The sequence below is a fragment of the Simochromis diagramma genome, unplaced genomic scaffold (assembly GCF_900408965.1).
Source record: "Simochromis diagramma unplaced genomic scaffold, fSimDia1.1 OVJJ01000720.1, whole genome shotgun sequence".
NCBI classification, from domain to species: domain Eukaryota; kingdom Metazoa; phylum Chordata; class Actinopteri; order Cichliformes; family Cichlidae; genus Simochromis; species Simochromis diagramma.
In genome coordinates this window covers 46,891-62,806 of record NW_024387505.1, presented here as the reverse complement: position 1 = coordinate 62,806, position 15,916 = coordinate 46,891, and the positions used below count along the sequence as shown (strand labels likewise).

Genomic DNA, 15,916 nt, shown 5'->3' with positions numbered 1-15,916 from the left:
TCTGTGTCACAGCTTACGTCCATCCAGCTGGTTATTATGGTTGACTGCCAGCCCTGAATTTGTTTCTTGATTTTGCAAAATTTTGTAATTCTGTGTCTGAGAATGCCTCACACACTTTCTTCTTTTGTTTCCACATTGCAGTCTGTTTGGAAACCAAAGTTTGTTTGTTTTTTTTTCCTATTCACTGAACTTAGCTGGAGTGGACTGGTGATTACTAAACAAAATTATGTTTTTCTAAATAAACTGAAGTATCTCAGACATGATTTGTTGAGACTTGACTTGAGTGTGAAGTAGTTTTTCCTTTCTTCTTGCATTGTGCTTGCTAATTTGTGTCTGAAAGGTGGAAAGGGAAAATGTCATGTGACTATGTGGTGTATGAATTATTTGGAGAGGTTGTTCAGAGTTGATTATTTGTTTTTTTTAACATCATTTTCATAATATACAGATAGATGCCTATTATTGTTTCACTAGCTTGCCAATTATGTCCAGAAGTGAAGTTAAATAAATAAAACTGCTTTGAAAAAACAAAATTCTCTTTGTTTTTGCGAGTTACCACACAGGAGCACCATTTTTGGAGTTATACTAACAACAAATGTACCTACTACCCACTCAAGGGAATACTTTGCGCAGCATGTCATGTGTTTTGTCCGTTGTAAAGTACATGTTAAATTATAATAAAATAATACAAAATAAGCATTTAATTAAAATAGAATTAATGCCATATGTTTTCTTTCACTTTTTTTTTCCAAATGCCAACACCACCGTCACCCTTGTTCTTGATCCTACCAGTGACTCCCATTCATAAAAATCTCCAGCTCTGGCTACTGGAGGTACTAGAGCTACAGATGCCGACAGAATAAATGTCCTCTCAGTGTTGACTGCAATAATTCAATACGTCCTAGTTGAAAGCACTAGACGCTGCAAGCATTTTTTTTTGACTTTTTTCTTTGTTCATGTTAGTCCAAGTAAGTAAATCCTTCTTTGGGACCTTAGGATAAATCATATTAGGATAAATAGTAGGATTGTAAAATTTTAGATTTTCAGAAAAAAAATAACTAGATCAGAAAAGCATCTATGAAGTGAAACAGTTGGTGTAACAAACCTGGAAGCAGTTTTACATCAAATGAACAACCTAAAATATTATGTATTTGATGGGTGTACATGCAGAATATTATTATTTTAAATTCATTAAAATTTGATGTTTTCTGAAAACAAGACAAAGAGATTAAAATGAACAACCCAGTTTTGAGAAACACTCTCAGCTTATGTATCTTTTATTCATACGGAGAAACAGGAAAGTGAACGACTGCAGAGCCTAGGGCACCAAACATGCTAGGACCGCCCCTGTTTGCTGCACTCTGCACATTTCTGATTTTGGTCCAGTACAGTTTTTATGCCTTAATTATAAAATCAATTTTTTTCCACCTGAAATTAAAACTTTAGTCACCATCTTTGCAATTAAATAACTTAACATTTCTTTTCAGGATATTTATAAAATCCACTTATTTTACAATAATAATTTATAATTATATGATAATATCTACCAGAGGCCTGGGAGCTTGAGGGTCCTGCGCAGTCGCTTAGCTGTTCCTGTTACCTTCATCCTCCACATCTTCTCCAGCTCTTCACTGAGGCCTTTTTATTTCTCCAGCTTCTTGTGTTCCTTCTTCCTGATGTTGCTGTCGTTCGGAACCGCTCCGTCTATCACTACGGCCGTCTTCTTCTGTTAGTTGTGTAAATACACAACTCAGAGCCATGGGGGTCATTTCACCAGAGAAGTCTGATTATCATCAAAGTCAGACTGAAGACAAATTCAGACTAAAACTAAACCAGAGGAGAATAAAACTGTGGGAACTGAAGTCTTTCCCTGATTTCCGAGCAGCTTTATAAATGTTTGTTATGAAGTTCATGCAAGGCAGTGATATCCTCTGCTCTGAAATGAGTGAATCTGTCTGTGAGTCCACATTTAACAGAGTTGCAACACACTGACTAAGAGTCAGTCAACATCCTTTAGCATGATCTCTTTTTGCTTGTATGGTGTTCACCACAGCAGAAACAGATGCCCCCTGCTGTCTGTGTGTGCAGTTCAACACTCAACTATTTTTAAAAATCGTTATTATACATATGAATCTCATTTTCTAGCATATAAAGTCTATCTTGCTTACATTAAAGGGCGGTAAACCAATTCACAGTGCTGTAAAAAGTATTTAGCCTCCTCCTGGTTTCTCAGTTTGCTGCATATTCTGCAAAGCAGAGTGGGTAAAATTCCTCCACAGTGATGTGAAAGACTCATTTACAGTTATTACAAATGGTTGATTGCCCCTGCCAGTAGTAACATAACCATATAGCAGGTTTGGGGGAGGATTACTTCTTCACGTGGCCCCAGGAAGGTAGGATAATTTTTTCCCCCTTAGCAAATGAAATCATCATTTGAAAGCTGCATTTTCTATTTACTTGGATTATACTTGTCAATTTGATTGAGGATTTCAAACATGCAAGTGTCTCAAACAAATGTTAATATCTTATGTGTAGTCTCCTCCCCCATTTTGTGCACTTTCAGTGTTGATTTAATAATAACTGAATGTGGATTTAAGGCAGTTCACACATGAACAGTAGAGAGCAGCAAACCTCCAACTCTGCGTCCAGTCTGAAGGATGAGGCAGATGGGCTGAAGCAGAAAACCTGCTATTGAACAGTGGAGACTGTGGCCAGTTAGACAAGAGTACAAGTGCTCACAGCACCCTAACGCACCAAGAAGAAGCAGCTCTTCAACGTTACTGCTACTTCCGACGAAGATGAACGTCCAGAAGAGCCGTGCTGGGTTTGATTCTCCTTTGTCTGTCACCATCATCTTCTGGAGGTGAGGTTTTTCATTAGAATGATGTAAATCAGCTCTTTTGGCTGAATGTCTGATGTCAGACTTGCAGCCAGCAGCGGCACATGTATATACAGAGATGCGTATTTCTCCTACTTTGTACTATGTTAGATACTTCGTGTGCTGCACTTAGTGTTTGGATATTGACAGAGCGTGTTTGTCTTAGTGGTAAATATCAACAGGTGGAGGACAGACAGGTGTTAAGTTCACACGTGTGAGTAATGAAAACCATCTGAAGGATCTATCAGGAATCACCACGACAAAAATATCTAATCAGCAGAGCCTCAATTTGAATCAAATGCAGAAGAAAAATCAGAATGCTTTTCAATGTGGAGCACAATGTTGATCTTTTTCATCAAAACTCATTGATTCAAGATCAGTTTTCCTTAATAGGTATTAAAGGGGGAATCATGAAATATTTTTTTATTTTTTATCGTGAAAAAAAAATATCAAAAGCGATGAGACACATGTTTCTGTTGGATCTGTGAAGATACTCTCAGCTCGGAAGGCTTTTAATTCAAGTGATTTTTCAGATTGAAATGTTTCATTTTTGGGATCTTTCCATATCAGTTCATTAAATACCTCTCACCCGATCATCCCAGATTTGCTGGGGAAAAATTAAGGCAAATATAAACTTCTAAATGTACATTATGCAAACTTTTAGGTCCCTGTTGTAATAATTTTTTGTTTGAGAAAATTAAATGTTCGATTACATATGAGCAGGTATCAGGGTGTTGTTAGAAATTTTGCTGATATGACTCTGTGTAGAAGATATTTTAAAATTCTTTTATCAAAAAAAACACTTTAAGGGACATCGCATGGCTGTATGAATGTGAACTCTCAGAGGTGAAGCTCACACAGAAAGATGGATTCTTGAAATTATTGGCTGTCCCAACTTTGACAGCAGATTTCAAAGACAATTGAAATCACAGTGTAGCGGGTAGGGGATTGATATTTTATGCACAAATTTCCATATTTAAGGCATAAACTTCTAGTTAAACTGTGCAAATCATTGTTAATGGTTTTACAGATATTAAAGCTTAAAAGTACAAAGGTCCAGCTTCAGTGTGATATTCCCCAGGTGTTCACAGAAACTGAAATCATTCTAGTTTCTGTTAATATAATATAGTGTCTGAAAATTGATTTTTAACATTTTGGCATTTACTTATACATTTTCTATTAGTGTTGTAAGAGTGTTTTTTTCTGTGTAATTTTTTTTCAGGCAAATTGATGATGGGAGAGGAGAGGCTTTTTCTTTTTTTTAATTAAATTGATGCCTCTGTCTTTGAATTATCTCCATACTTTCAACTACTAGTCTTTACCTGATTATGTCTAAAGCTCACATGTGATTTTCAGTTAAACTATGTTTACTGCAGTCCAGCTCAGGTACAGGTAACTCTAATGGTACCTGTAGATTTGGGGTGAAGTGGGTGACTCATCCTATCTGAGACACATCATGTTGGGTCTAAAAGCTTTTGACAGGAGGCTGCTGGAACCAGACATTTCAGGGTTTTTTTTTTTTGCTGCAATGTAACATGTGTACAAAAACAACTGAGCAGGAAGTTTCTGTTTGAGGGAGGGAGACATATTTTCCAGTGTTACTTGATCTAATGGATTCTTACATGTAAAAGGTTTAAATTTATATTTCATTTCTATCTGTGTCGTGGGCAACCGATTCTCTCTAAATGTTTCTCCTCATGTGATTCTCAGTAATTGTATTAATATTCAGCATGCAGTGTATTCTGGTCTGTTTGGTATCAGCTGTAACTCCAGCTTACTGGTCTGTGTTGTATTTTTTTTCTCTTTCAGACTCCACAACCCTCAAGATTTTTCCTGGAGATAATGTCATTCTGCCATGTCACGTTCCAAATGATATATCAATTGGGGCTGTGATGTGGACCAGGTCTTACTTGGATTCAAAATATGTATTTTTTTACCAAAGCAATGCGTCTGATCCAGACACTCAGAAGTCAGCTTCTCTGAGTCGCATATATCTGCTGCATACAGACATGTGGAATGGTCAATTGTCTTTGTATATAGTGGAGGCGACATTTGCTGAGATTGGAACGTATGAGTGTCGTGTCGCCCAGACAGGAACAAACAACTCTAAGGCGGCCATTTTGAAGACCAAGCCAATCAACACTCTCAATCTGACAATGGGTGAGTTTGTAGAAGAAATTAATCTTCTTCCTGGAAAACAAGTTCAACATATCCAGATGATCTTTTCCTTTATTTGGCTTCACATGAAGGTGGTTATTAAATCAGTAAGTCTACACTGTATTTATTAAACTAGCTGCTTTAAACAATCAGAAATATTGACATGACCAAATTGATGTCACCAGTAATTCAATTCAAATCAACTTTATTTATATAGTCACAACAACAGTTGCATTGAGGCACTTTATACTGCAAGGTAAAGACCCTACAATAATACAAAGACAAGAGAGAAAATATGATATATGACCCCCTATGAGTGAGCACTTTGGTGACAGTGGGAAGAAAAAAATATTAACAGGAAGAAACCTCCAGCAGAAACAAACTCAGGGAGGGGCGGCCCCATGCCATGACTAGTTCTGGGTGAGGGGGGTAAGATGCTGCGAAAGAGAGCCAGAGATTAATAATAACTAATAATTAAATGGAGAAAGGTGTTTAAAAACATCCAGCATAAATAAGAGAGGATTCAGGGTTAACTGATCCAAACTGGGAGCTGATTCCACAGAAGAGGGGCATAAAGGCTGGCTCCCATTCTACTTTTAAATACTCTAGGAACAACAAGTAGGCCTGCAGTGCGAGAGCGAAGTGCTCTAATAGGGTGATATGGTACTACAAGGTCATTAAGATAAGATGGGGCCTGATTATTTAAGACCTTGTAGGTGAGCAGCAGTACTCAGGATGTACTTTTTAGGACATCCTGATAATAATGAATTACAGTAGTCCAGCCTGGAAGTAATAAATGCATGAACTAGTTTTTCAGCGTCACTCTGAGACAGGATATTTCTAATTTTAGAGATGTTGCGCAAATGGAAGAAAGCAGTCTTACATATTTGTTTATTATGTGCACTGAAGGACATGTCTTGGTCAAAAATGACTCCAAGGTTCCTCACAGTGTTACTGGAGGTCAAGGTAATGCCATCCAGAGTAAGAATCTGTTTAGATATCATATTTCTAACATCTTTAGGGCCAAGTAAATTAACCTCAGTTTTACTGGAATTTACACAGCCTTTACCACAGAGCCTCACTTCCCTCCATCACAGACATTGATCACACCTGCTGCATCTGCAAAGCAACCACAGTTGTGGAAGACCCTACACACCCCTCCTACACACTCTTTACCCTGCTGCCTTCTGGTAAGAGGTACCAGAGGTACCGGGCCCTCATTGCCAGACTGCAAAACAGTTTCTTCCCCATGTCAGACTCCTGAACACTCAATGAGTGGACTGACACACACACACAAACACACACACGTTCATACAGGTCACTACTTCAAGCACTTATCTGCCCAGTCTCATACACACACAGTGCTCAGTCTTTTGCACAACCCACTGTCATTGTTGCAGTGTCTGCACTGTCTTGTGACTGTATCAGTCTGTTGTGCCTGTTGCGCTGTCTTTGTTTTGTTTTTTTGCGATTTTTGCATACAGTGGTCGCTCGTTCATCAAAGGAGTTACGTTCTAAAAATAACCCGCGATAGGTGAAATCTGCATAGTCAGCTTTATTTTTTTTTTAAAACAATTTTATAGATGTTTTAAGGCTGTAAAACCCCTCACTACACACTTCATACACTTTTCTCAGACAACCTTGAACATTTTTACACTTTTCTGTCTTGTTTAAACTCTCTCAAAGTTCAAACCTTGGTAGAAAAATAAGTCCACTATTAAAGAATGAAACCAAAGATCAAACTCTGTTTTCAGGTCCAGAACATGAGAATAGAGCAGCTGCCAGAGAACTCAACATTAATGAATCAATGGTATGGAAGTAGAGGAAGCAAGAAGAATGAGTTGAGTAAAGTTTGACTTATCTGACTGTTTTGTTTTGCATAATGCGCCTCACAATACGGAAAATACGGTAACTTCTACCTTCCTTTAGCATGTCCAGAAGTCCAACTTTTTGTGCGATGGTTAGCATCTTCCTCTGCCTTTTGGGTGCTAGCGCAGGTGCCTTTGACGGTGCAAAATGTTTCGTCTACATTGTTGTGTTTGTTGGGGAGAAAACTTACAAACATACTGTACAGCACTTGAGGGCGACACTACCAGATTATTGACAAGCTGAACGCATTCTGTACTGTACTGGAGACACGGCATGGAGGAGATTGATTGACAGTGGTCTACAGCCAATCAGGACACAGAACAAATTGCACTGTTAAAAAAAAAAAAAAAAGCATGCAAAATGACACCCCAAAAAAATCTGCGAAACAGCGAGGCCACGAAAGGTGAACCACGTTATAGCAAGGGACCACTGTATTGCACTTTATGTAGTCCTTTGTGAAAACCACTGGAGCGCACTACCTGCAATACCTACATTATCCTCTAATCACCCTAATAGAATATTACAGTCAACAGTACTGAACACTAGGGATGGGTATCTTTTAGGTTTTATCCCATACCAGTACCAAACCGGTACTTTGGAAACGGTGCCAGTGCTTAAACGGTGCTCGAACCAGTGCTTAAAGAATGAAGAACACAAACTTTGTCCAAAAACCTCTTATGTTTAGCTGTTTTTTGTAAGAAGATAACAATGTTAGCCTTTTCTGCAGCTATAGGGGATTTATGGTATCACTCTTGGCTGGAAGCAGTGCTTAATCAATGGGAAAAAAAACACCAACTTTGTCCAAAAACCTCTCATGTTTAACTGTTTCCCACTTTTTCTTTGGTCATTTTAGTCTTTTTGGCCAGGGTGAAGGGAGTATCTGCCATCAAACAAGAAGACAGCCGCATATAACTACGACGGTGTTTGCTAGTTCACCTTACATGCATTAATTTAATAACGTGGTTAGCCTACTCAACGTAAATTACACACGAACAACATGAAGCTACTCATGCAGAGAAGAATGGCTGCTGCTGCCATCATCATCCGTCATCATTTCTGCTACACTGGCAGGGCTAGGGGCCAGGACTCTCTTCTTCGTGGTTCATGTTGCTAACTCCGGGTCGATAACAGGCACCACACAGTAGATGTGCTCGGTGTGAGGTCTCGCAGCAAGCTATCAAATACGGTGCATTTCTCGGGTTTTAAAAAACGCTATGTCGCCAGGTGTTTCATCAGATTCGAGGTGTTACCTCCTTTGCACTGTATCACAGTATGAGCATAATAGCACTTGTTGCAGGCTGCTGAGTTTGCATCTTTTGCTGTGAAGGACATACAGACTTTTGACCGCTTCGCCTTGGGCATTTTTAATCTGTAGCTCTGCTCTAAAAGAACGTACGTACCTGGGCCCGCCTACTACGCTTGCAAATGTAAAATGATTGGCTAGAATCTAAAGTGTACGACATCTCAGTAAAAAAAGAAAGCACCAAAATGAAGCACCGAAATGTGCGCTGCTTTTCGGTCTGTCATAATGGCACCGGATACCAGTACCCATCCCTACTGAACACTGCATTTAGTTCCAGTAGGTCAAGCACAGAGATGAATCCACTGTCAGAGGCCATAAGAACCTTAAACCTTTTTAAACCTTCACTAAAGCTGTTTCTGTACTGTGAGCTCTGAAATCTCTTCAGATGATCAGTTTGTTATTTTACAACTACTCTTTTAGTCATTTTTAAGATAAAAGGACATGATGAATGTAGAAATTAATATAACAAAAGAGAAATGTTAAGCAACAATGAACCATAATCCAAAAAATAGGAACCTGAGTGACATTTGACCACTCTGGAGCATGTTAGTGTAATTCTGTAATGTAAGTTTCTGTTTGAGGGAGAGCGACATTTTTTCCAGTGTTACTTGATCTAATAGACGATCCTTAGATTGTGACAGGTTTAAATTTATAGTTGATTTCTATTTGTGTTGTGGGGAATCTAAATTATTCTCCTCATGTGATTCTCAGTAATTTTTAAATATTTAGCATACAGTGTATTCTGGTTTGTTTGGTATCATATTAGCTCTAAACTGTTTTGTGTTGTTTCCTCTCCATTTCAGAACCAATGAAAGTCTTCGTTGCACCTGGAGAAATTGCCATTCTGCCATGCGAGGTTCCAAATAAGGAGTCCATTGGAGCTGTGATGTGGACCAGATCTGTCTTGAATCTAGAAAAAGAACTTTTTTACCAGAGCAATGCATCTGATCCAAGCACTCAGCCGCCACATTATGCGAACCGTGTACGTCTCATGTATACAGACATGCAAAAAGGGAAATTGACATTGTTTCTGTATGGCACGACATTTGATGATGATGGAACGTACGAGTGTCATGTCACCCAGGTAGGAACAAACAACTCTAAGGCAGCCATTTTAAAGACTACGCCCATCAAAATCATCAAGCTGACAATAGGTGAGTTTGTAGAAGAAATGAATCTTCTTCCTGGAGCCTGTACTACAAAACAAGTTCAACATATCCAGATTATCTTTTCTTCATTTGGTTTCACATGAGGGTGTTTATTAGATCAGTAAGTCAACACTGGGTTTATTAATCTAGCTGCTTTAAACAATCAGAAGTTCAGTTTCTGTCCACTGTCAGCAGAGTGACTTACAAACACAGTGAAAACTGTAACATTAGCTGTTAAAAGGGCTGGGTATCGTCACCGATTGTAATAACTGATTAAATTCTGATTCAAAAGTCCTGAATCGATTTGATTCGACTCAATTCAATTTAGACTCTGTCAGAACTATTATGCTTCTGGTCATTTCTCAGTGCATACCCATATTTTTATATCTGTGTAGAAAAACAAAGCTGACGCTTGTGAGACTTCATCAGAGGTGTAACCATCACAGCAGCATACCTTTGTATCAATGTTACTGAGGATAAAACACAGAATAGCAAATTACCTCCTTAAAAATATTCTGCAGTAGAACAAAAACGGAAGAAAACCCAGAATCAACATATGAACATTACCTGATGCTGCTGAAGTGAAGCAGAGGGCGTAATTTGTAAAAGATACTGTCGAACCCCGACTTACGAATACCCCATTTAACGAAAAATTCAAGTTACGAAGGCACTGAATGGCAATATTTCTGCCCATGTTACGGCAAAATGACCGTGTAACGAAATCCACTGGCTCTGATTGGCTGAGCCTAGAATGCCTACCGGATCATGTGACAACCCCTTGAACGACCTATTGTTGTTAGCAATTAGCCTATAGCCTATCATTCAGCATCACCTCACTCACTGGGTGCTTCGACTTACGAAAAGTTTCGACTTACGAAAGACCCTCGGGAACAAATTAATTTCGTAAGTTGGGGTTCCACTGTATTAGGCTTTTTTGTCATTAAAAGAAGAAACAAACAAAAAAATAGTGGTGGACAGCACTGAACAGCAGAGTCGTAAGCGAATCGTGTAATAAACAGAGATTTCTGATGGTAAACTGGTCTCTGAGTACACTGAGAGAGAGCACTGTGCAGGAAGTAAAGTTGTAAACACAAAGATGTAAACATAAAGTGTTTACATCTTTGTGTTTACAACTTTGTGTGGAACAAAAATCAATCAATCAAAAACTAATCAATATCGCATTATTCAAACTAAAAATGATTTGAATCTGGAAATTGATTTTTAAACCCACCCCGAATTGTTGGCTTCTGTCCTGAGTCTAAAGACTTGCTTGCTTTGTTGACTATTGATTCTAAATTGGCTGTAGGTGTGAATGTGAGAATGAATGTTTTTTGTGGTTCTGTGTGCCGCCCTGTGATAGGCTGCCTACCTGTCCAAAGTGTACTGATGCTCAAAAGAAGCCAACATGTAAAAACTGCTGTTCCTCTAGGTGTCACTTGAGGGTGGATATCCTCGGTAAATCTTAGATGTGGTTGTGTTGAAATATTCCAGCAGATCAGCAGTTTCTGAAAAACTGAAATAACCCAATTGCTGTTGGTGCCACATTAACAGTCACTCATATCACCTTTCTCCCCCGTGCCTAGTTTCATTCAGTTAAAACTATGAAAATGGGGGACTAGATGTCTGAACTGATGAGCAGCTGAACATCCTGTACCTAATGAAGTCAGTAATAAAGTGAATGTGAATTTCTTACTGATGCTGTTTTCCAGATAACTGACTGATCAGCCTTAGGTCTGCAATTGAGTTTCACGTGGTGTTGTAGCCCAATAAGAAGTGAACCGCTTTCCTAAAGCTGCATCCAAACTGGAATTGATTAAGTCATTGCACATTGCTTTGAAGACGACCGGTCACATGCACACATCCCATAATTCCATTGCCTAGGTAACCTCAAATGTATTTACTTCCAGGTCGAACGTCACTCGGTGGTACACTGCATACTGCATTCTCATTGGTAGTAGCTTCAAGCACTCACCGCTCACCCTCACCTGTGTTGAAGGTTACTTTGCCTATACTCATCTGAAGTCATCCAATGCCATTAACTTTTCATTGAACCAAAATCCACTGTGAATGTAGCTCAACGCTGAAAACCCAGAGCTGACTCTTTGAGATCCAAAGCTTGCTTTGTAGTACAGGTGTCAGATTGTTGTTGTGAGAAAGGAACATGCATTTATTTATCTTTTAATTTAATTTTATGTATTTTTCTGTAAACATGTTGTTGATGAGACTGCATAAAGCAATAATACTACAGGGTGGGCCATTTATATGGATACACCGTAATAACATGGGAATGGTTGGTGATATTAAAGTCCTGTTTGGGGCACATTAGTATATGTGAGGGGCAAACTCCTCAAGTTGGGTGGTGACCATGGTGGCCATTTAGAAGTCGGCCATCTTGGATACAACTTTTGTTTTTTCAATAGGAAGAGGGCCATGTGGCACATCAAACTTATTGGTAATGTCACAAGAAAAACAATGGTGTGGTGTGAGGAGTTTGCCCCCTCACATATACTGATGTGCCACAAACAGGACTTTAATATCACCAACCATTCCCATGTTATTATGGTGCATCCATATAAACGGCCCACCCTGTAGATCATGTCTGACACCTCTCTTCTAATTCTCACCAACAGTACCAGTACCAGAAGGGTTTGAGATTGACCAGAGATTGGAAGCATGTGATCCAGCTACATTTTTTCAGCCACTTGTTTTTGCTATGGGAGCTACTGTTGTCATCATAGGTATTTTGAAATATTGTGTTTGCTGGCATAAGGCAGCTCCATGCATAGCCAAACTGCTTATTAAAGAATAATTTTTTTTCTTTAAATATTTTGAACTTCTTCAGTGTTAGGTTTAGTTATTAATGTATTTCTGTTCATGTAATATTGTTTAAGAGTTTGTTAAAATTAACTGTAAAGAGCCCAGGTGGTATGTTATATGTTTTGTGAGGGTTTTTTTGGTCAAACATTGAGGGTTGGCTGTGATGTAGGATTTAGGATGGTGGGAAAGAAAGACAGCAGGCTGAGCTGAAGGTCAGAGAGTTGGAGATGTTAAGATTTTGACTATGAGAGACCAGAATGGAAAAAAAAAATAGAAATTAGTACATCAGAGGAACAGGCAAGGCTGAGCAGTTCAGAGACAAAAAAAAAGAGCAAAGTGGAAACAGTGGAGATACAATGTTTATACTGGACAAATGCTTTTGAAGATGGAGGAAGACCACAAAGAAGATTTGTGGATTGAGTGAAGAAGGATAGCAAGAGTGCTAGTGTAATGAGGAGGAGGCAAGGGATAGGATGAGAAGCAGGTAGATGATCCCAAAGTAAACTTTGCCTTGCCACATGTAGTGTTTCCTGTCTACGTTAGCATTAGTTTTATTGTTTCATGTGCAGCTTCTGAGCTTTCTGAGAAAAAAAAAACATGTTTCTTTTAAAAAAAAAGGAAAACTTTATGTGGTTTTAATACTACACATGATAGCAGTGTGACTAATGCAGACAGCAATCGTAGCAATGGTGGATGAATTTTCTGGTTCTCCAACATCCAAAAAAACCTAAAAATAAATGTAGCTTAGAGTAGTTTTTAAATCCAGGCTGCAGACAATCCAAGTGCACTCTTATTGTTTTTCATGTTGAAATATGTGTAAATGTTCAAATGTAGTCATTAAATGTTTAAATGTCCAGTGTATGTATAAGTGTTGGAAATCACAAAAACTGGTTTCGCTGGATATATAATGTGTCTTTTCTGTTTGATTGATATTTGTATCTTTATTTGATTAATTAGATGTAAACATTAAATGCATCATTTGGCCGGAGTCTAGGTTTGTCAGCATGAAGTAAAAATGAAGTTGGGTAAAATGAGGAGTAAACAACCCTGAACAGGAAAAAATAGTTTTTTCCCTTTTTTATGAAAGATAAATATAAATAATGATCTACAATGAAGCACAGTCTTCAACCCACTGCACTCAAGTAGAGTATTTACCTGTTGCCATGGTGAATCTATTTATGACTATCCGTCGAAGCACTCAGCTTTGAGTGAATCAGCCTTAATCATCCTTCCTAGAACTGAAAACTGTTACATTTTTTTCTAACGTCATCATATTTACACTGATTCTTTCATGAATTTTATGTTTTAGAAAGTTTATTTTGACATACTGTATTAACACAATTGATCTAAAATCAGACAAAAAACATAAAATCAAAGTAGAAAAAGTTATACTTTTTACTGTAACAACCACAAACATGTTTATTGAATCATATTTCATAACTTTAAATGCAAATATAAATTGTCAATTTTAAAATCCTATGCACAAGTTTTGCAAACAACAAAGTTATTTGCATCCATTTAACTTTTACCTTGATTTTTTAAATAACCATTTCAAACTATTTACAGAACAATCAGATGTTCTGCATTCAATAAAAAAATAATTTCTGTCCACTATAAAGGAGAACATCACAGCCTGATACCTGCAGGTCTGACAGCAGCAGGTGTATCACTCCTCTTTTATACTTGGAGAAAGCAGTCACCTCATTGTTCTGACACACAACACAAAACTATCCACAACACTACACACTAACTACACAAGACAACACATTAACCACACACTCCAAACACGCTAAAGGTCACAAATCTCTCACATCTCAAAACTCGCTCTCTCTCTTTTTCTGCTCTTTCTCGCTCTCTCTCTCTCCTAAGAGAGAGAGCAATATAATTAACAATATCACGATGATATATGGGAATTTAACAGTAAATACTAAATATTAAACATTATTGTGCAGCACGTAAGATCGACAGCGCACAGTGTGCTTTGAGGTAGGAGCCAAAAAGGGTGTAGTTTGTGGGTGTGAGCACCCGTGTGTACACCTGTGAGCATGGACGTGCTTGTTTTTAAAAGGTTCCTTCATGTAATGATCTGCTAGAGGGTGTGGGGGGGCCACAGCCCCGTCCTCCAGGGCATGAAGCAGGTATGGAGGAGATCATAACTCCAGACATCCAGAGGCCCCCAGAACACAAGAGACCAAGGAAGACCAACAGAGGGGCAGCCGTGCCACTGTCCCAGTAAGAGCTGAGGAGAGTCCCAGATGAGGGCTCACTCAGCAGCCGCGGAGCAGAAGCCAGGGGGGTTGCATTGACGCGCCCGTGAGCTCCGCCGGGAGCCAGCTGTGCCTGAGTGACCGAGCCCCAGGCTGAGAGGCTGAGGGCACCCCACCTCCGAAGTGGCCCGAGTGAGCCCCAGGCTCCAGGCCCCGACAGGCAGTCACCAAGGAGTGAGCCGGTGTGTACCTGGACGCCCATCCCCGGACACAAAGAACCACCAACGCACTGATGTCTGAGGGAGTCCGCCAGTGGCAGGGGAAGTGGTGGTGGTGGGAGATAGGCCATCTCGTGCCAAAACTTCTGAACTGGTGGACAGAACCAAAGAGCGTGGATATAATTGTCCGGTGAGTTGGTTTGGCAGTGTGAGCAGTTGTTGGTAGACGTAAAGCCCATCTTGAACATCCAATGACCTGTATAGTGCACTCTATGTAGTATTTTGTATTGAATTAATTGACGACTGGGATTTCTAATTAGATGAAAGGTTTTTAAGCAAATCTGAGTCCAGAAGTTTAGGTCTAAGTTAACTGATAAATCCGCTTCCCATTTTGCAATAGGAAGTGATATTGATTCATCTGTTTCAGAAAGCATTCTGTATATTTTGGAAAGTAATTTGGGGGTTTTAAGAGTAAGAAATTGAACTACACTTGGTGGTGTTTGTAGTTCAACTTGACCCGGTTTAAATTTCTTTTTTACTATGGATTTAATTTGTTCATATTCTAAAAATCTTTTCTTGTTGATCCCATATTGTGTAACTAGTCTGTCAAATGAAATAAATTCTGTTCCTTCTAGTATATGTTCTAAATATTTGATTCCTTTACCACTCCAATCTGGAAAGTTTACCATATTATTGTTTTGTAATATGTCAGGGTTGTTCCAGATAGGTGTACGTTTGCATGAAGAAAAAAGAAGAAAAAAACCCCCCCGGAAACATTCCAATTAAATCACTGACGGAGAGTGACGGTGTTAATTCTACTATGAAATCACACTTAAGATGTGATTTGATACTCATAAGTTAAACAGATGTTAATGCAAGTTAGTGTGAGTGGATAGGGAAAGGGTGTAGCGGATTCTTATCTGGTCTGAAGTTAATACAGCCACGGAAAGATGGTGGGGTCGTGGTAAAGCTGTCCATCCACGTCCACAGCGCGGGAGCCCTTCTGGATGAAGCCGCGTCGGATTGGGAAGAGGACCCTGTGTCGCTCCAGGATCTCTTTTGGGAACTGGTCGTTTACGCTGAAGTCCGTTCCTTTTAATTCCCTGCCGCGACTTTTCACCTGTTCCTTTTGTTTGACGTGGCTGAATTTGGCCACAATAGGACGTGGTCTCCCGGTCGCAGCCCGCATGGGGCCGATGCGATGCACTCTATCAAAGGCGATGTTCTCCACCGTGTCCTCCGGCAGCTTCAGGTGGGTTTTGATGAAGCTTTTTACTGTAGTCTCCGCGTCCTCTCCAGCGGCTTCTGAAGTACCAGAAAAT

The 15,916-nt window shown here is 39.2% G+C and overlaps 1 protein-coding gene across 1 annotated transcript; it reads left to right on the top strand.

Annotated features, from left to right (window-relative positions):
- Nucleotides 1–262: 262 nt before the first annotated feature.
- On the top strand, nucleotides 263–15,903 carry LOC120725777. Its single transcript, XM_040018817.1, has 6 exons — nucleotides 263–2,860; nucleotides 4,685–5,035; nucleotides 9,008–9,358; nucleotides 11,983–12,090; nucleotides 15,585–15,663; nucleotides 15,756–15,903. The coding sequence occupies exons 2-6, from the start codon at nucleotides 4,768–4,770 to the stop codon at nucleotides 15,901–15,903; spliced, it is 954 nt and encodes a 317-aa protein (XP_039874751.1). The 5' UTR covers nucleotides 263–2,860; nucleotides 4,685–4,767.
- Nucleotides 15,904–15,916: the final 13 nt, after the last annotated feature.